This window comes from Tenrec ecaudatus, chromosome 11 (assembly GCF_050624435.1).
Source record: "Tenrec ecaudatus isolate mTenEca1 chromosome 11, mTenEca1.hap1, whole genome shotgun sequence".
In the NCBI taxonomy this organism is placed as follows: domain Eukaryota; kingdom Metazoa; phylum Chordata; class Mammalia; order Afrosoricida; family Tenrecidae; genus Tenrec; species Tenrec ecaudatus.
Genome location: NC_134540.1, coordinates 10633732 through 10655866, shown reverse-complemented (window position 1 = coordinate 10655866; position 22135 = coordinate 10633732). Strand labels below are relative to the sequence as shown.

General features: G+C 45.5%; 1 protein-coding gene across 2 annotated transcripts in view; it reads right to left on the bottom strand.

Moving 5' to 3' along the window:
* ZDHHC20 (zDHHC palmitoyltransferase 20) overlaps window positions 1-9571 on the bottom strand; it is a 61670-nt gene extending 52099 nt beyond the window's left edge. Inside the window, exon 1 of one of the 2 annotated variants that reach the window (XM_075562830.1) lies at window positions 9307-9571. In XM_075562830.1, coding sequence (XP_075418945.1) covers window positions 9307-9424 — 118 coding nt within the window. In that variant the 5' untranslated portion in view covers window positions 9425-9571. The remainder of the gene's footprint in view (window positions 1-9306) is intronic. The other variant, XM_075562829.1, reaches the window with a different exon arrangement.
* Between the last annotated feature and the right edge of the window lie 12564 nt (window positions 9572-22135).

Genomic DNA, 22135 nt, shown 5'->3' with positions numbered 1-22135 from the left:
ACCAGGAGGGGGAGGGGAAGGAAAGGAGAATCATGGGTGAAGGGAGAGGTCAGCATGACATGATTAAGGCAGAGGCAGACACTGGAAGAAGCAGATGAGTCAACGGCAGTAAAAGTAAGTACTAGGACATACTGAATCCTGCAATAACAGTCAGAAGAATAATCTATGACACAAAGGGGAGAGGCAACTCTGACTATATCCACAAACAGGCTTGACAGAGGATACTTCTACATATGTATTTATATGTGCTGTAAATATATCCATGACAGAGAAAAACAAGCATGAGGCTGTTATAAAAACTTCTCACCCAGAACCAAGCACTTGGAAGGTATGTGCTGGACCTGGGGGCTCAGGAACACAGTCTTGGGGGACACCAAGGTCTACTGGCATAACATCATCTACAAAGACAACGTTCCACAGACTAATTTGGTGGGTAGTGGTTGAGATATTAATAGCTTTTACGTAAAAGATCCCCAGTCTGCATGACCCCAAGACCAGAAGAACGAGATTGTGCCCTACTAACAACTCTAACAACTCTGAAAGGAGTTACAGCAGAAGGTGGGGGGGGGGGAAGGGGGGATGGGAGAAACATGCTGAACAAAACTCAAATTATAAAAAAGATCTGGCTTACTGTTTGGTTACAGATTGGTGCAATTCTCACAACTATGATCATCAGACACCTTCAGGCCAGGAAGTGAACTCACCCCAGGGCCCAAATTTCAGTCAAACAATAGGTAAACGCATAACACTAGGGGGAATGTCCTCTTTAGAACAATTGATCCTATGAGAGGAAAGGGGTAGCACTCTCCCAGAGAGATAAATCGCACGAGGCAGGGAAGGAAAGGGAATGGAGAATGAATGGAAATGCAACCATGGAGAGGAGGTGGAAGTTTGGAAGGAATAAAAAGTTGTGTAATAAATATACTTACAACACATACACACACAATGTAGCTGCTAAGACTGTGCATTTGGAGGTGTGGAGCCATGGGACATTCTAGTTTGGTCCAATAATGCTTTTCTTCTTTGTTGTGGAGTGACTGGGGTCTTAAATGCTCATGAGCTGCCCTCTGAGGCACATCTGATTTCTATTCAAGATACCAACCGAGGAAGAGCGAGTCAGGAACAGGAGGGTATGGTGTGTGTGACTGACGCATAGCATCTACAAACAACTGGCACCTCTGCCATGAGATCAGGGTAACTGGGTGGTACTTGGTTCCATTACTAAATATTTTGATCAAGATTCTATAGAAGAATTCTGAACAAAGGGAAGAAAACACAGAACAGAAGTAGATTTTTTCCCTAAGGATTCTGAAATTTGTGTAGCTATGGAGGGTGGATAAACCCTCTGAACAATTTCTCTGAGGTAATCTTTACAATCCCTCCCAGTCTCCTTAAAACCAAACAATAAGTTACCTTAACTTGTAAAAGAGGTCTGCTTCAAGCATTATGCTTTCTAAAAAACGATCTCTGTGGGGTCAAACTGACAACAGCAACTTGGAAGGTTAAGAAGGGGCTTTGCAGGGCAGTGAGTTCATATGAAGAGAGAAACAACTCAGGGAAGAAGGTAAGAATGGCTATACAACCAGACAATGTAGTCATTGTGACCAACTTCAACAAGCATAAACTTCCATTGGACTATGTTTTGCTGTGTATGTTCTCAACAATAAAGTCAGTAGAATTTTATTTTAAAAATATGATAGGACTTTTGCCTGGGCCTCTGTGACATGCATAACATAAAATGCACAACAGTAATATAGAGGCCAGGAGGGAAGAAATGAAGGTATACTTTAAGTTACTATACAAGGGGTCTTCAAAAACACTCCCGGAGAATTGGAATTAAAAGACATTGGGATTTTCCCATGGGCTTTCTGAAGTCCCCTCTCGTGCGTGAGCTTTCATTATCACGAGGGACAATTATTGAAGGACATCATGTACAGTAAGTGGAGAACCAGCAAAGATGAAGAAGGCCCTTAATGGAGCAGACACATGTGACAGACACATGCGACTGACCGACACAGTGATGCCACAATGACTGTGACAATGGTCTCCAGCACTGCCTAAAGTAGCACAAGACCAGGCAATGCTTCACTCTGTTACAAATACCAACTAAGATCAATAAACCATGTGGCGTATCACTTTAAGATGAAGAAGTTGACATTAAGAAGTGTTACAAAAGTAAAGGTATCACTCTAATTCCTAAAGCAACCACTAAAACAAAGATATTTACAGTTTAAAAAGCCAATACAGGACCAAGAATGAAAGCAGAGTTACCAGGAGAGGAAGAGGAAGGTGGCACTGAATCTGCAGCTCCGGGAGAGGGATATATCTGATCTTGGAGCAAACGGGAGCAGATGAAGGGGGAGGAGGAGAGAGTGGAGGAGAGAGTGGAGCAGATCCTGGCCCACCAGGCCTTGAGGACGATGACCCCAATTAGAGCAGCCAGTCCACAGAGAGGACCACATGGCCAGTCTCACTATGAGACATGACGTCCCTCACTGACCGATGGCCCTGCGGGGGAAAGCACTGGAGACACAGTGTGGGAATTGCGCCCGACCTGATCCCGCCATACCGAGGCAAAGCACTGGGGGAGTGCAGCGGAACAGCAAAGGAATGGAACAGCAAGGTCTCCAGGGAATGCTGAAGGTGGACTTTGGGGCCACGGTGTGGTGCCCCAACAGACTGGACTGGAAAACACTCCTAAAAGCCAACAAATGATCCTTGAACTAACTATAAGCTTTTCTTTCTTGTTGTGTTTTGTTCCTTGTCAGTGGTTTGTTGTTGTTTTGTTGTATATTGTTGCTTGGTTTTGCTCTGTCTTGTTTTTGTGCATGTTATTATCTCCACTAGTCTGTCTAAATAAGATAGGCTGGATGAACTATCTGGAGGAAAAACAACGGGACCAACAGTTTCAAAGGGGGAAATGGGATAGGGGTGGTGGGGGATGAGGAAGTGGTGTTAAGAAACCCAGGAACAAGGGAACAACAAGTGATTCAAATTGGTGGTGAGGAGGGTGTGGGAGACCTGATAGGACATGATCAAGGGTAATGTAACGAAGAGGTATTGCTGGAACTCAGGTGGGGACGGAGCATAATAGGAGGAAAGTCAAGGGAAATAGAGTAAAGAGCTGGGAGGCAAAGGGCATTTACAGAGGTCTAGACAGAGACATGTACATATACAAATAGATATCCGAGGATGGGGAAATAGATCTATGTGCCTATATTTATAGGTTTAGTATTAAGGTGGCGGAAGGACATTGGGCCTCTACTCAAGTACTCCCTCAATGAAAGAATACTTTCTTCTATTCAATTGGCCTTCTATGATGCTCACCCTCCTGACACAACTGTTGAAGACAAAGTGGGTGAATAAGCAAATGTGAAAAAAGCTGATAGTGCCCGGCTATCAAAAGATATAGTGTCTGGGGGTCTTAAACGCTTGAAGTTAAACAAGCAGCCATCTAGCTCAGAAGCAACAGAGCCCACATGGAAGAACACACCAGCCTGCATGATCACGAGGTTCTGAAGGAATCAGTTATCAGGCATCAAAAAACAAAACAAAAAAAATCATTTCATTGGGTGCACACCTCCATGATACGATCGCTTAGGACAAACGGTGCAAAAGCAAATGTGGCGAAGGAAGCTGATGGTGCCCGGCTATCAAAAGGTATAGCATCTGGGTTCTTAAAGGCTTGAAGGCAAACAAGCGGTCATCTAGCTCAGAAGCAACAAAGTCCACATGGAAGAAGCACACCAGCCTGTGTGATCACAAGGTGTCGAAGGGATCAGGTATAAGGCATCATCAGAACAAAAAAATCTTACCATAGTGAATGAAGGGTGAAGTGCAGAGTGGAGACCCAAAGCCCATTTGTCAGCCACTGGAGATCCCCTTACAGAGGGGTTTAGGGGAGGAGATGAGTCAGTCAGGGTGTGATGTAGCACCAATGAAGAATACAGCTTTTCTCCAGTTCACACACACTATCATGATCTGAATTCTACCTTGCAAGTGTGGCTAGATTAGAGGATGTACACTGGTGCAGATAGGAGCTGGAGGCACAGGGAATCCAGGGTGGATGATCCCTTCAGGACCAGGGGTGTGAGTGGCAACAGTGGGAGGGTAAAGGGAGAGTGGGTTGGAAAGAGGGAACCGATTACAGGATCTACATGTGACCTCCTCCCTGGGGGACGACAACACAAAAGGGGTTGAAGGGAGACGTCGGACAGGGAAAGATATGACAAAATAATAATTTATAAATTATCAAGGGCTCATGGGGAAGGGGGGAGGGAGGGGAAAAAAAAGAGGACCTGATGCCAAGGGCTTAAGTGGAGAGCAAATGCTTTGAAAATGATGAGGGCAATGAATATACAAATGTGCTTTACACAATTGATGTATGTATGGATTGTGATGAGCTGTATGAGCCCCTAATAAAACGTTTAAAAAAACAATTAAAAAAGAACACAGGAAATACAAAGAATCACGTCAACTCTTGACCTAATTGAACATTCTGGAACACTCCACCCAACAACCGCATTTCCTCAAGTTCACATGGAACACTTGCCAAGGCCGACTGTATTCTGGCCACAACACAAGTCTCAATGTCAAGGTTTCAAACCATAGAAGATATGTTCTCTGACTACATTAGATTTAAATTTGAAGTCAGTAACAATCTCAGGAGAAGCCCTAAATAACAGGAAATTAAAAAGTAAAGTGTTGCTTTGAGGATAGGACATAAGTGGTGGTATTCCTAATCGTCTCACATGCACAGGAAAGCTGGACAATGAACAGCAGAGCAAAGAATGAATGCACCTGACCGACTGCGCTGCTGAAGAACAATGATCATGCTGTGGATTGCCAGAAGAAACAAATCTGTCTTGGAGGAGGCAGAGGTAGAATGTTCCTTAGAAGGGAACATGGCGAGACTTTGTCTGACATGCTTTGGACATGTTATCAGGGACCAGTCCCTGGAGGAATACGTCATGCTTTGTAAAGATGAGGATCGGCAAAAGAAGAAGACTGTCCATGAGATGGACTGACGACACCTGCTGCCAGCAATGGCTGCAAACACAGCAATAATTACTGGACGGCACAGGGCTGTGCAGCGTTTTGTTCTGTTGCACGAGCAGTCACTGTGAGTGAGGACCAGCTTGACCACACCCGATTACAGCAACAAATAGGTCAGAAAAGAAATCCAAAGTGAAATTAGGGCCACTCAAGGCTCAACCAGGAGCCCTGGCTGTGCAGTGGTTACTTGTTGGGCTGCAAGCCCCTGGTGGACAGTTCTTCAGAGAAAGTCAGGCTCTCTACGCCAGTAAACAGTTTCAGGCTCAGAAACTCGCAGGGGGGTCTGCTGTGATTGAATGGCAGTGAGTTTTGTGGTTGTTGTTGTTAAGGCACGATAATTGGGTTCTGTTTGCCTGGAGCAAAAGAGGAGGGAGCTTCAGGAGTTAAGTAAATGAAATGTGTGACTAATTGCCTCTATACACAACTGTCTCTGCTGTGAGACCAGAAGAACTAGATAAGGCCTGACTAACATTACTGAGTATTTTAAGCAAACAGTCTGTGGCAGTTACATAATTTTGTGTGAACTTGATAGAGTGTAAGGTGGAGTTTAACCTGCCAATCAGGTCCAACTGAGCTAAATGGGACTTGCTGGAGGCCACCCCCTACACACACACACACACACACACACACACACACACACACACACACACACACACACACACACACATTCACCTTCCTGTTGACCAACCACTGCTGATGGCAGCCAGAGTGCTGGAGATGCATCTACTGCCATTGGGTCTAGAAGACTTTGTACCCACTGGCCTGTGATCTTTCTGCATCCTGCATTGTGTGTGGATGTGTGCTGAAGAGGGATGTATGGGCTAGTATTTGACTTAAGGACTTGATCTGGACTGGGCTGAGATGTTTGTTTGATATATAATTACTTCTTGATATAAAGTTCTCTCTTACACATACATAAGTGTCCCTGGATTTGTTTCTCTAGTCAACTTGGTCTAACACACAGTCAACAGAAAAAATGTGATCAAAGGAAGAAAAGGCAGACTAGAATTTCAAATTCTCTTGGAGTCCATTCTTTCTGGAGCCACAGAGGCTGGGTGAATCCCTGCCCTCAGGCAACATTTAAACCTTAAACCAAAAGCAGCCCCTGAAATAATCTTTAAACCAAATAGTAATTTAACTAAACTAGTAAAGCATGTCTGCCTTGAGCATTATGTGCTTTTGAAACCTGTCTATATTGGAGCTCAATGCCAGAGAAAGTTGAAGCTCCTGCCAAGGTTTATAATCTAGGACGCCTATGGGAGCAGCTCTACTCTGTGGAGAAAAGGTCGCTAAGAGTTGGAATCGCCTCTATAGCAATGGGTTTGGTTTTCTGTGGAATCAAAGTGGAAACAGAAACTTGAAAGAATGAACAAGAGCTCTAAATAGGTAGAAAGCGAGTTTATGTCGATGAGGAAAGGACAAGAGCGGCTGCACCACTTGAGAACGTAATTAGTACGGCTGAAATGTACCTGTAGAAATGTGAATTGGTTTGTGTTCGTGATGTGTATATTCTCAACAACAAAATTTTTAAAAGTGAAATTAGAAAATAATTCAGCAAAATGATAATCCAATTTAATCAAATGGTCAATCAAAAGTAATCCCATGTCCCATGGATGACATGGATTAAATGCTAAAACAAAATGAAAAAGGGCAGGGGGTTGGAGCTCTTCAAATCAATACCTCTGCTTGTAGTAAAAGGGAAAATTAAGCCAAAGCAGACACACAAGAGATAAGAAAATCCAGACAAGCAGTGTATGGAACAAAACCCAAACCTGAACAAGAGAGAAAAGAAGTGATGACAGCAAAAGCTGGTCCTTTTCAGATCGATAGCTTTTCATTCTACTTCCCCACCAACTTTTTAAAGCTCCTGGTACAGTGCTGGGAGGGCAGCATTAGCCGAAGACGGCTGTGTGACGTGTGGAGTGGACGCTGACTCCCGGTAGGGACCCCATGTGTGTCGGAGTAGAACTCGGTATGCTCTAGAGGGGTGTTTGGTTTTTTTTGGGGGGGGGGGCTTTTTCCCCAGACACATCTGAGTGGACTGAAACCTCCAACCATATGGTTCGCAGTGGTGACTTGTGGAATGTCTTCGGTTGTTGGTTAGGCTGTGTCAAGTCTATTTCAACTCATAGTGGCCCCATGTAACTGAGGAAAAATGCCTCACAGGGTCTTTGTGGATGTCATCTTTATAGAAGCAGCCCTGGGGGTGCAGTGGTTACAGGTTGGGCAGCAATACACTTGCTTGGCAGTTCGAAACTACCAGCAGCTCCGTAGGAGCTTTGCACGACCATCGACAGTGACAGTCTTGGAACCCACAGGGGATCGCTAAGAGTCAGCACTAACTCCATGGAAGCTAGTTTGGTTTTTATTGGAATTTTTAGGGTTGCAGACTATCAAGAAGAGTGAGGACTCTCTGTCACACCCATAACCCCCAAGCAATGTGCTGACCAATGACAACTTCTTTCAAGCTTAAAAACAAGATCCAAATCAAATTCCCCAACTCTTGAAATATACTGCAGGAACCCTGCTGGCACTGTGGAGTAAGTGTGGAACCGCTAAGCAAGGGCCAGAGGTTCAAAACCACCAGCTGCTCTTCAGAAGAAAAATGAGGGCATCCATACCCACAAAGGTCTACAGCTTATAAACCTAAACCCAAATCAACTTCTACAGAGTTGATTGGGACTCATAACGACCTCAGTAAGAGTTGGGATTTACTTGGTGGCAGACAGGGAGTTTGGTTACAGTTGGAACAACAATGTTACATGCTCCTGCTCTTAAGAATCAGGTGAGAACTGAACAGTAATAACAACAGGGGATTGGAGTTAAAAAAAACCAAAACAAACACAACTGATGCCAGGAGCTTAAGTGGAGAGCAAATGTTTAAAAATGATGAGGGCAATGAATGTACAAATGTGCTTTACACAATTGATGTATGTATGGATTGTGAGAAGAGTTGTATGAGCCCCCAATAAAACAGAAAAAAGACAGGACCCCAAATCTGAAAATGTGAGAAATAGTTATTTCTTAAGAGCCCCCAAAAATGTTCACCAAGCTATCTCAGCCTTTAAAAATAATAAATCCTAAGATAACATTTTATATACGTTCCTGGATTCAGATGGGAAATACATGAACTTTAAAATGAGGTTAAGTATCCAAGTACCCAAGTATCACACATTTGCACTCTTGGGGTGCATGCATTTAGCAGAAGAGGAGACCACACAACCCCTCCCCACATCCCACAACCCACAGCTCAGCTCCTCAGTTGACATAAGCCTCTCCAGCGCTATTCGGACAAAAAACAACCTATAGAGAATGCAGATTTATTTAAAGCACATAAGACACACAAACCTTGCACATACACACAAGGCAGACAATTAAAAGCAAAAAGGCCAAGCCCTGCAGGAAGGTGGATCCGCCTTGGTACCAGCAGAATGAGGAAGCAGCGGAGCCACCGCGACCGTCGGGGGCGCCCTCGGCCGAGGCCCCGGATCCCGGAAAAAGCGGCCAGGAGGCGGCGTCGCGTCGTCCCCGCCGCAGGCCCGGGGCCGCGCGGCCGCAACAAAAGGAGCCACTACTCGATGGTCTCCGGGCCGCGCCGAGCACCCCCAAACGCCGACTCCGAGGCGTGGCCGTGGAGGTGGCCGTGGCGCGCGGGGGCGGGGCGGGGCCGCGGACGCGAGCGGCGGGGACCGCAAAGGCCCCTCCGCCTCCTCGAGTCGCCACCCACCTCCCACCCCGGCCCACCCCTGCCTCCCGCAGCTCCGGCCCCGGTGCCAACCTCCTCAGCCCTAGCCCCGCGGCCGGCCCCTGGGTCCCAGCACCCTGGCCGGGCTGCTTCCCGAGCCTCGATCCCACTGTGCCCGGCAGGTGCTCAGACCGCCGTGCCCACTGGTCTGACCAGGCCGCTCCCGGACCCCCCTTCCCACCTCCCCAGCCAAGCCGCTCCGAGGTCCCCGGGCTCCCCCACAGTCCCGGCCAGGCCGCTCGGGGAGCCCTGTTCCCTCTCTCCGCGGCCAGGCGACCTCGCTCCCGCCCCCTCACCTCAGCGCGGCGACCACATCCAGGCGCCCACCGCCCTGGGCCAGGCGACCGTGGCCCGCGCAAACCGTCCTGTTCCCGCAGGCCGCTCCCGCAGCCCTGCTCCCCCCACACCGACGAGACGACGCGACGGGTCGGGTCCCGCCGTCCCCCGCCCCCGGGGGGCGCCGGCATCTCCGGTAGGGCCGCGCCGCCGCCGCGCGGGGTACTCACACACGCACAGCTCCACCACGTAGGCGTAGTAGGACCAGACGACCACGAAGGTGATGAAGATCACCGGCACCCAGCCCACGGTGCGCTGGCAGCAGCGCCAGAACGTCCACGGCGCCATGTTCTGCGGGCGACGGCCGGGCCCAGCGCTCTTGGGTCTGGAGGCGCGCCAGGCCCCCGGCGGCAGCAGCGCGGGCGCTCGGGGCGACAGCTCGCCCAGGTCCTCGTCCTCCAGGGAAGAGTTCACCGAAGAAAAAGCCGGCGGCGCCCCCTCGGCCCCGCCCCTCACGGCGCCCGGCCTGGCCCCGCCCCCGCCCCCGCCCCGCATGCTGCCGCCGCCGCCGCCGGCCGCGCCATCGGGGGCGGGGCTTCCGCACTGGGAGGCGGGGCTGGGCGGGGCTAGGGAGGAGCTGGGGGCGGGGTCATGCGCGGGCTCACCAGGACCCGGCTAGGGAACTGGGGTCCTCCGAGGAGGGCAACGCCCACTGGAGAGCCTCCTTAGATAGCGGCTTCCTAAACTGCTCCTTCGCTGATCCCGGGCCTTGGAGCCGGAGGACTCGCTCTCCTGCCTGTATGCAGGCTTCCCCTCCCCTAAGGTGGCGCGGAGCCCAACCAACAAACCCCAAAGGAACTAGTTGCCATTCATGACAAACCTCTGTGCTGTGGGTTTGTTTGTTTTTTTCCCCCACACCTGACTAGACCAGGAGGAGCCCTGGTGACTCTGTTGGATAAGCGTTGGACTGTTAATGTCAAGATAAGGTCAGTGGTTCAAACCCATCACCGACTCCCCGGGAGAAAGATGAGGCTGCCTGCTAGTGTAAACATTCCCAATCTTGGAAACCCTGTGGGGTCATTATGAGTCAGAATGAACTTCGCGGCAGCGTTGTTTCGGTTGTTTTGGGACGTGTAGACCAACCAGGACACCCCCTGAGCGTAGGCATCAGGGAATGTGTATTGTTTATAAGGCTTCCCCAGAGCTGCACTGCACCAGCCTGCCCGTTTTTTGAAGATGGAGCCAGTTGTGATTTGGGATGGGAGTCCTGTAAGGTCCGTCGGTTTCATTTGAAACCCACTTTGAAGGTTAAGCGAGAAGGAGAACGTGTAAAAGGTTCCCAGCCGGCCGGCCGGATTCTCCCCTATTCCTTCCTCCTAATGTCAACTGTAATTCTTTAGAGGCCAGATTTTATTTAGAACTGGACAACCTTTCAGAGGAATACTTGTCATCATAAAAGAACACAGAAGCATCACCGTGCCACATCACAATACACAGCCGAAAACAATGGGGGGGGGTTCTGGATAGCACAGCCCTGGGTTTAGCAGTGGATTGGTCAGCCATTTGAACCCACCAGCCTCTGAGAGAGACAAATAGGAGGCTTTCCGCTCCTGTAAGGGTGTACAGCTTTGGAAACCCACGGGTGGGTCTACTCTGAACCACAGAGTGACTATGAGTCAGACTCGACTTGAAGATGGTGAGTGGGTATGTCAATTTTTATTAGACTGAGGTTTTCATTTGTTTTACTTCAATAAAGCCTCCATGAAACAGACATATTTATAATGTGGCATAAAGGTGGTTCTTCTCGTTAGGTGTCTTCTAGTCAATTCTGACTCATAGCCTCCCGATGCAAATACTGCCCCCAGTACTGCGGCCCTATCTGTACACTCACTGCTATGTTGGAGCCTGTTGTCACAGCCACTGCGTCAATCCGTCTCCTTGAGGGTCGTCTTCGTTGTAGCTAACCCTCTACCACGGATGATGTCCATCTCTAGGGGACTGCTCCCTCCTGATACTCTGTCCAAAGTATGCCAGATGAAACCTCGCCGTCCTTACTTCTAAGGAGCATTCTGACTGTCCTTATTCCAACACAAATGTGTTCATTCTTCTGGCAGGTCATGGAACATTCAACATTATCTGCCAACCTAATTCAAATGCATCAATCCTTTATTTGGTCTCCCTTTATTTATTGCTCAGCTTTCAGATGCATGCGAGGCAATTAAAAACACTAGGGCTTTGATTAGGCTCACGTATACCTCAAAGCGCTGCCTTTGCTTTTTAACACTTTTAAAGAGGTCTCTCGTAACAGTTTGGCCCAGTGCAATATGTCACTGGCTTTTTGACTGCTACTTCCTTGAGCGCAGCAGTACATTGGCAGGGAACTGCCAGAAATTAAGCTAGCTTCAGAAGAGGATGTGGAACAAGGGATATCCTTGCTGATGTCAGATGGTTCTTGGCTCAGAGCAGAGGAAACCAAAAAGATGTTTGTTTTGTGGTGAAGAAAGCTGATGGTGCTCAGAAGAGATATAGCATCTGGGGTCTTAAAGGCTTGAAGATAAACAAGCAGCCATCTAGGTCAGAAGCAACGAAGCCCATGTGGAAGCAGCACACCAGCCTGTGTGATCACGAGGTGTCGAAGGGCATCATCAGAACAAAAAATCATATCATTGTGAATGAGGGGGAGTGTGGAATACAGACCCAAGACACATCTGTTGGCAACTGGACATCCCCTTACAGAAGGGTCATGGGGAGGAGACAAGCCAGTCAGGGTGCAGTGTAGCAACAGTGAAACATACAACTTTTCTCTAGTTCCTAAAAGCTTCCTCACCCTTCGCCCCCTCCCACTAGCATGATCCCAATTCTGCCTTACAAATCTGGCTAGACCAGAGGATGTACTGGTAGGAACTGGGAACACAGGGAATCCAGGACAGATGATCCCTTCAGGACCAGTGGTGAGAGTGGCAATACGGGGAGGATTGAGGGAGGGTGGGTTGGAAAGGGGGAACTGATTATAAGTCTCCACACAGAACCTTTTCCCTGGGAGATGGACAACAGAAAAGTGGATAAAGGGAGACGTCGGACAGTGTAAGATATGACAAAATAACAATAATTTTTAAATTATCAAGGTTTCATGAGGGAGGGGGGAGCAGGGAGGAAGGGGAAAAATGAGGCGCTGATACCAAGGGCTCAAATACAAAGTAACTGTTTTGAGAATGATGATGGCAACACATGTACAAATGTGCTTGACATACGAGTTCCTAGTAAAATTTTTTAATATGTTTATTTGTTTTTCATTGACGATGCAAAGTTATTGGACTGTGTGGATCAAAATAAAATGTGGATAACCATGAGAAGAATGATCATGCAAACAGAACTAGGGAATACTGCATGGTTTAAAATCAGCAAAGATGTGTGTCAGGGTTGTCTCCTCTCACCATACTTGTTCAATCTATATGCTGAGCAAGTCATCAGAGAAGCTGTATTATATAAAGAAAAATGTGGCATCAAAATTGGAGGAAGGCTTACCAACATCCTGAGATATGCAGATAGCGCAGTCTTGCTTTCTGAAAGTGAGGACTTGACGCACTCGCTGATGAAGATCAGGCTGTAGCCTTCAGTGTGGATTACAACTCAAAGTAAGGAACGCCCAAATCCTCACAAACAGACCAATGGGTAGCATGATAAATGGAGAAAAGGTTGAAGTTGTCAAGGATTTTGTCTTACTTGGATCCACAATCAATGCTCATGGAAGCATTGACTGCTAGTCAAGAGATCAAAGAATGTATTGCACTAGGTAAATCTGCCGCATGAGATCTCTTTAGAGTAATTGAAGGGCAAGGGTGTCATTTTGAGGACTAAGGTGCACCTGACCCAAGCCATGGTATTCTCCATTGCATCATATGCATGTGAAAGTTGGACATTGAATAAGGAAGACCATTGACAAACAGATGTATTTTAATTTTGCTGCTGGAGAAGAATGTTGGAAGTACCGTGGACTCTGGACTGTCCAAAGGGCAAACCGATCTTTATCTGAAGAAGTAAGGGCCAGAGTGGTCCTTAGAGGCAAGGGTGGCAAGACTTTGTCTTACATACTTTGCACATATTTTCAGGAGAAACTAGACCCCGGAGAAGGACATTGTGTTAGACGGGGTTGACTAGAGAAACAAATCCAGGGGACACTCATAGATGTATAAGAAAGAGCTTTAGATCAAAGAGTACTTGTATATTAAGAAAACATCACAGTCCAAGCCAGATCACGTCCGCAAGTCCGATATTAGCCCATAAGTCCAACACTAGTCCATAAATTCCTCTTTAGACTCACACAGCACATGCAATGATGCCAAATGCAGGAAGATCACAGGGCAATGGGGGAAAGTCTTGTGGATACAATGGCAGTGGAGGCATATTAGTGCCGGTGAGGGTCTCCACATGGTTCCTCCAGCTCTCAGCGTGTGGCTCTTCAACAGGAAGGCGTAACAGAGAGAATGCTCTTCAGAGTCTCAGTAAGTCTCTCCGTGGCTTGTCAACAGGAAGACCAAGACAGAGATAGAGAGGAAATTCCCAGAATCCTCATGGGAAGTCCCTGCAAAGGAGGTGTCATCAGGCTGGGACCTGATTGACAGGCTAGACTCCACCCCATCACTCTTAATATCCTCAAGATGACATGAGAGTATGTAGCTGCCGCAGACCTCATGTGTATAAATTGGAGGGACCGCCAAAAAGAGAGAGGCTTTCAACAAGATGAATCCATACAGTGTCTGCATCAGTGGGCTCAGGCACAGGAACAATTGTGAAGATGGTGCAGCACTGTAAAGTGTTTTGTTCTATGGTGCATAGGGTCACTATGAGTCAGTGTCAACTCGACTTTATATAAAGAATACTTGTATATTAAGAAAACATCCCAGTCCAATCCTGATCATGTCCGTAAGTCCGATATTAGCCCTTAAGGTCCAGTACTAGCCCACAAATTCCTCTTCAGACTCACGCAGCACATGCAATGATGCTGAATGCAGGAAGATCGCAGGCCGGTGGGTGAATAGCCATGTGGATTCAATGGCAGCGGAATCACCTAACAGGCACTGAAAACAACTACTTCCATGAGGGTTGATTGTAAATCGAATTAAGTTGAAATCCTTGAGAATTTCAATGTTTTCTGCATTTGTCATGATTTCTTTTATTGGTTCAGTTGTAAGGAATTTTGTTTTCTTTACCTTGAGGTGCAATCCATTCTGAGGCCTGCAGCAAGAAGGGAGCTAGCTTCCCCACCACAGCATCTTATACAGCAAGTAGGTTACATCCTCAAGGAATCGTCAATAAGGGGTTGCACTCCATCCTCATCTTCTCACAGCTGCTTGCCTGCTCACACCAGATCGCATCCTGAGGTTGATTACATTAGGTTGCATCACATCAGGAGAGAGGCCTCAGCTGCCAAACTACTGAGAACTCCGGTCCAGCCAAGTTGACACACAACCTAATGATCACAAACCGTTCTTTTTAAAAAGAGTTCTTGATCATAAGTTACTTATAACAAATACTTATATAACAAAACGTAATAGTTCTGGATCGTGTGCTACTTGAAATGGTTGCACATCAACCAGTTCTTTTTAATACAGTGATTCGGTGTATTTTTTCGATTTAATTTTTGGTGCTTCTTGTAGCATTTAATATTTTGCCCAGAGAATCCTTCATTACTGCATCTAGAGGTTCGAATTTTTCTTCAGATCTTTCAGCTTGAGAAATGTCGAACCCAGAGGTAGGAAACGTAAATGATTATCTAATCACTGAACACTAGTGCTACGAGTAATAAAGGCTGAGCAAAACACTCTGTTGTTCTACATTTTGTGCCCCCAAAGTCACATGAGGGGCAAAAGTAGCATTAGAGTCAGGGCATTAAAACCAAATTCAACTTGTTTTCCAGAGAGCCTGCCTAGGAGGATGGCTTAGTTTTCTAGCTGTAACAAATAGCCTTTTGTTTCAGTCTAGGTGTCTGGAAGAGTGAACTTAAGGCTCTGGGGGATAGACTTGTCTGTCTGTGGGCTCTAGGGGAAGGTCTTGGTTTCTTTTGAGCAGCTGTAGGCCCAGTGTGCCTTGGCTCCTTGGTCATCTTCACGTGGCGTGGCATCTGTCTTCCTCCACCTCTCCTTGCTTATTTGATGTCACCTGCTCTTTCTATAGCTCAAAGGAGACTGACTTAAAGCCTACCCTTCAATGATATGGCTTTGCATCATCACAAAGCAAATTCATTCCTAGATGGGATTATAACCACAGATATAGGGCGAAGGATATTTATGATACATATTTGGGAGCTTACAACTCAATTAATAACAGAGCATTAAGCTTTAAGAGAGGATTTGAATTCACAGGAAAGAATAATATAAAAGTCTTTTGTTCCTAGGCGTCTTCCCTACATATCAAAATCATGCTCATAAAGCTCCCCATGAATAGCATGACCTCCGGCTTTTTTTTCATCACCTAACTTGGAAAATGATCTTGTCTTTCTGTTATGCAAAATTTTAATAACACATACAAATCATTTGTGCAAATGAGCCACTTTACCTACTATCTTCAACCTCCTAAATGTGGAAACTATTTCATATAACTATTATGCCACACGGCCTTGCAAGAAGGAACTACTCAGTGTTAGTTAAGAGGATATTTGAATACTCCTGCTGTTTGTTATCTAAGGGAAAGAGCCCTGGTGGTGGTGCTGGGTGACTGCCAAATGCAAGATCGGCAGTTCAAACTCACCAGCCGCTCCTCAGCGGAAAGATGAGGCAGTTTGCTCCCATAAAGATGTTCAGCCTCAGAAACTTGATATGAGAATCGTGATCTAAGGAGCCTTGTGGCACAGCTGGTTAAACACCGGAGTGCTAATCCAACTGACCTGCTGTTCTGTGGGAGTAGGATGAGGCTCTCTGTTTCTGTAATGATTTACAGTCTTGAAAACTGCACGGAGCAGTTCTGCTCCATCCTTTAGGGACACTGTGGGTCAGAATCCACTGGATGGAAGTGGGTATGTTTGGGGTTTTGAGGTTATCTGGCTATTCTTTCTAATATAGGGAGTCACCAACCAAATCACCTTACTTTTTGATTTCTAAGCTGACATGTTGTAAGAAGATGTTGGAGCTAGATGGGGTCTAAAATATTTCTTGTCTGTTTCCTTGTCTTAAAGTCATTCCAAAGAGGATACATATTTTCAGGGAGATATTAACATTTTCATTATTTGGGGGATTTTTTTACCCCTAAATACCCATATCTACTCGTGTATAAGCTGAGTTTTCAACACATTTTTTAATGCAGTTCTTGTGGTAAAATTAGATGCCTTGGCTGATATTCGGGTCGGCTTATACTTGAGTATATACGGTAACTATTGTTCTTGTCATGAGCCCTCTAGTCCATTATGATTTCTATTCTGCAGGACAAAGTAGACCTACCCCAGAGCATTTCTCAGGCTGTGATCTTGTGGAACCAAATTGCCACCTAGCAGCTGGTGCGTTCAAACCACTGACCTCTCAGTTATCAACCGAGCCTTTACCCCCTGTGGCACGAGAATGTTCTTCCTTTCCCATGTCAGGCCGGTGATTTTACTCCATGTTTGCTGGGGACTATTTAAAAACACTGGCATCGTAGGGAGTGAGCGGAATTGAATGCCATACCATCACTCTGGTGGGAAGAATAGTTTGGAGGTTAAGACAAGAGGCATGGGGATGAGTAAGGACCTGTTACAGTCATACAGACAAAGTGATGATAGCAACTGGAAACAGAACCAAGGCCATGGAGAAGACAAGACAAGAAAGCACTGAGGACATTCGATTAACTATAATGGGCACACACTGCTCCCAAAACAGACCAATGACAGAATTCTAAGAGCGGAAAACCGAAGAGACAAACTCAGATCGAAACGAGCAACTCTGTGATCCGAATGCAAGAGAAATGCTAAGTGAAGCGAAGGGCTGACATCACAGGGGCTTGTGCTCCTGATGCAGAACACGTGTTGATGGCCCGCAGGAAGGTGGTGTCATACAAAAGCCATGACATCAGAGACTCCATGTCAATAGGCCACCCCAACCTCTCCCCACTCCAAACCACACAAAAGGACTGATCCATGGTCGGGGTCATGGCCGACCTAGGGAGTCTAGAGGGCACAGTGTGGTTCCTAACCAGGAAGGGAATCACACTTGCCAGTTGGTGTAGTGACTGGATCATTGGCCTTCCCACTATTCCCATCACCCAGGAAGATCAGGATCCTATTTGAAGTTCTAGCGTTAATCTGTGGTCTGGGTGGAAGAAGGGCAAATAGAGGCAGCTTACAAAACTGTTAGGAAACCAGATCAGTGTTTCCCAAAGTGGGCAATACTGCCCTTTTAGGGAGGGGGGGAACAATTCAGAAAACTAATTAAAAAAAAACCCTCACCACAATTGATTTGAGGCAGACGCATAGCGACCCTCCAGGTCAGGCGAGACCTATTCTTGTGGCTTTCCAAGATGGAAACTCTTTATGGGAGTAGAAAGCCTCATCTTTCTCCTGTGGAGTGGTTGGTGGTTTGACTCTGCTGGACTTGTGGTTAGCAGCCCGACACTGTGCCACCAGGATCCAGCGGGCTGCAAAAACAGATACCCACACTTCATCCTGCATTATGGATGATAGTATAAAAGTTTTAAATTGCTGGGGCGCCCTAGTAATTTTTTTTTCTGAAAAGGGTGTGGTAGCCCAAATAAGTTTGGAAATCTATGATGTAGTAGATATATATACACAAAGTGTGTGGGGGGGAACCCTACAATTTCAAAACATACGAAGATATCTGATACTAAGAACACAATAAAAATCAACAATTAGAACTGGAATTTCTGTGATGCTCACCTTCCCGACACGATCGCTGAAGACAAAGCGGTGCATAAGCAAATATGGTGAAGAAAGCTGATGGAGCGGCCTATCAAATGATATAGTCCCTGGGGTCTCAAAGCACACCCCCCTGCATGATCATGAGCTGCCGAAGGGATCAGTTATCAGACATCAAAGAACAAAAAATCATATCATTGTGTGCTCACCTTCATGATACCATTGCTGAAGACAAATGGATGCATAATCAAATGTGGTGAAGAAAGCTGATGGTGCCCGGCTATCAAAAGATATAGCGTCTGGGGTCTTAAAGACTTGAAGGTGAACAAGCAGCCATCTAGCTCAGAAGCAAAAAAGACCACATGGAAGAAGCACACCAGCCTGCATGATCACGAGGTGTTGAAGGGATGACATATCAGGCATCAAAGAACAAAACACATCATATCATTGTGAATGAGTGGGAGTGCGGAGTGGGGACCCTAAACCCATCTGTAGGCAACTGGACATCCCCTTACGGAAGGGTTGTGGGGAAGAGATGAGCCAGTCAGAGTGCAGTGTAGAAACAATAAAACATATAACTTTCCTGTAGGTACTAAATGCTTCCTCCCCACCCACTATCATGATCCCAATTCTGCCTTACAAATCTGGCTGTACCAGAGGATGTACAATAGTACAGAGAGGAACTGGAAACACAGGGAATCCAGGGCAGATGATCCCTTCAGGACCGACCAGTGGTGAGAATGGCAATACCAGGAGGGTGGAGGGTGGGTGCGGTGGAAAGGGGGAACCGATTAGAAGGACATACATATAACCTCCTCCTTGGGGGATGGACAACAGAAAAGTGGGTGAAGGGAGACGTCGGACATGGAAAGATATGACAAAATAATAATTTATAAATTATCAAGGGTTCATGAGGGAGGGGGCTGCGGGGAAGGAGGGGGCAAAATGAGGAGCTGATGCCCGGGGCTTAAGTGGAGAGCAAATGTTTTGAGAATGATGAGGGCAATAAATGTACAAATGTGCTTTATACAATTGATGTATGTATAGATTGTGATAAGAGTTGTATGTGCCCCTAATAAAAATTTTGAAGTCAACACAAGAGACAAAAATATAAGAATAGGTGTATTTGAAAAACAATCAATTAGAAATCCTAAAAAATGTTGTCAAATTTAAAACACAGTAGAGACTCTATGCCCTGATAGGTAGTAGAAGATAGACTTAACAAGTTGAATAAAAATAATGCTGAAGTAAATTTTTAAAGAGAATTATATATGAGAATATTTCAGAACTGAAGTCATAAGTCCTGATATCAGAATACTTGGGTATAAACCAGGATAATAATAACAAATCTATAACTAGACAGAGAGTAGTGAACATACTGCATATTTTTGAAAGTACTGCATATTTAGTATAAAGAGGAAATCTTACAAAATATCAGAGATAAAAGTTATGTCATTCAAGCACACTAGTAGAGTGACAGCAGACTTTTCATCAGCAATAACAGATTCCAGAACACAATGAAGTATTATTTTCCAGGTACCGATGGGAAATAATTGATATCCTTGAAATTATATAAGCTAGAAGAATTATCATTTAAGAGTAAATTCAAAATAAAGACATAGACTAAGACCATTTACCACATACAGATTCTTTATTGAAAGAGCTAGTGAAGGATGTAGTTGAAAAATAAATAAAGGATGGAGTTGAGCAAGCAGAAACTGACTGAAGAGAAGGAAGTTCTTCACAGAGAGAGCCCTGGTGAGCACAGAGATTGGTGTAATGCAAATTTATGGGTTATTTAGTGTAAGTAATTAAAGTAACTTTCAAAATAAAAATAAAGTAACTCTCGTGTGTGTTAGAAATCCATGGTCAGAACACTCCGTTAGCATCACACGTTGGAGCGTAGCCTCTGGGGACTCCCCTCTGACCACTCACCAGCGATGTGACTGGCCTTGCTGTTTCAGGCAGTGCGGATTAATGCAGATGTAGTTAGGTTAAAACTTAATACCTTGACCCATTTCAAAATTGTCTTCATCTTTATTATTTTCTGTTTTCCTTTCCATTGAGGTTTTTCTCTGTTTTATTTTGTTACTGGTATTGGGGTTTTTGTTTTGTATGTTTTTCATTATATGAAGTACAGATTAGGTAAATCTATAGACAGTAGGGTTTTTTAAATTAATCATTTTACTGGGGGGCTCTTACAAATCTTATGACAATCTATCATTCAGTTGTATTAAGCACACTTGTACATATGTTACCATTAACATTTCCGAAACATTTTCTTTCTACTTGAGCCCTTGGTACCAGATAATCTTTTCTCCCTTCCTCTCCACCCTCCCCACATCGTGAATCCTTGATCACTTATATATTATTGTTAGTTCGTGTCTCTGTTCCTTCACCCACTGGATCAATAGTTTCTTAGGATTGTGTCAGGGAGGTTGGGAGCTATAGATAATGAGTACAAGAATGGAGAAAATTTTCTTTTTGTTTGTTTTTAATTTAATTTTTATTTTTGGAAAATGTTCTAAAATTGATTGTAGTTATGATTACACTTAAAAATAATTTTATTGGGGTCCTGTACCTCTCTTATCACAATCCCTACATCCATCCATTGTGTCAAGCACATTTGTACATATGCTGATTACCCACTTTTAAATATATTGAAATCATTGCATTGTATGATATGTGAACTTTATGACAGTAAACTGTTAAAATTAAACAACAACAACAAGGATATTCACTGAGAGGATGGTAATACAATGTCTAACACTTAAACTATCAGAGTAGAAATCAAGAGACCAGAGAAGACTTCTTCAGCCAACAGAAGATAGGCCAGTAGAAAAGATGCACTGACAGTGAAATGTCTTAGGTAGGCAGGCTGGCTCTCTAAAGCAGCAAGAGGCATTTTCCATTGGGCACATCTGCTCCCAGCACTTCTCTAAAGTATTGATTTTCACCGTGAGCGCCATCATGTGCCGACGTACAATGCCTAAGGAAGACTAGACAAGACTTGATGCGCGGGAACTACGGTGCTGGTAAAGACTAGAGCGAGAAAGAGAGTAGTGAGAGGCTGTGGACCGCCAGAAGAACAAACACCTGCCTTGGAGAAGTGCAGCCAGCATGCTCCTTGGAAGCAAGGATGGAGAGACTTCGCCTCACGTGCTCTGGCCACCTTATCAGCAGAGACCAGTCCCTAGGAAAGAAGGTCACCCTTGGTAACGTCCAAGGCCAGCGAGAAACAGGAAGATGTTCAAAGAGCTGGCTGACACTCACTACCGCAGTGGGCCCGAACAAAGCAATCGTCAGGACGGCGCAGGACCCGGCAGTGGTTGGTTCTGTTGCACACAGGGTTGCTATGCATTGAAACCAGCTCACGAGCACCTGACCACAGGTAACTTGTAACTGACTTGATGGCAGTATTTTTCGTTTGTTTTGTTTTTAAAAGAAGGCTTTTAGGAAGCCTCTGCCATTTCTGTTGTGATGACAGCTCTCTAAGATCTCTGGATTGAAAACCAGAGAAGTTTCTAATAAATAACTTCAGAGTGGACATGCCTTGCCCAGACACTTGGAAATATATGGATGTACGTGTGTCATTTACAATTTTGGAAATCCGACACAAGGCCACTATGAGTTGGGATTGACTTGATGGCAGTGGGTTTATAATAATAAATAATAATGTACTTATATATGTACATGAGAGGACTTCAAAAAGTTTGTGGAAAGATTCCATGATCTTTTAACTCAATTTTTCCACAAGCTGTTTGAAGCCCCCACATATATATATATACATACATGTGTATATATATATATATATATATATATATATATATATATATATATATATATATATATATATATATATATATATATATGTCGTATGGGCCACCCTGGTGGTGCGAACCCCACCCCTACCCCTGATCCTGCAGGATGGCCAGAATGCCCCTGTGGGTGTCCAAGATTGTAACTGCAGTCTTTCTCCTGTGTGCTGTGCAGCTCCTGGGAAACTGTCTCAGTCAGGGGCCACATCAAGTCTTCCAGAGACCCTCACGATCAAGAGGTGTTGGAGAAGAAAAGGCAAAGAGGACGCCGTGTTGTCACTCAAAAGGCACTGCAGGCACAAAGGGACGAGGTCCAGAGGGATCGGAATCTAGAAGCTGGAAGGAGGGGCTCCCGCCGGCTGGCGCTGGAAGCTGAGTGGGACACAATGAAGCCGCTTCTAA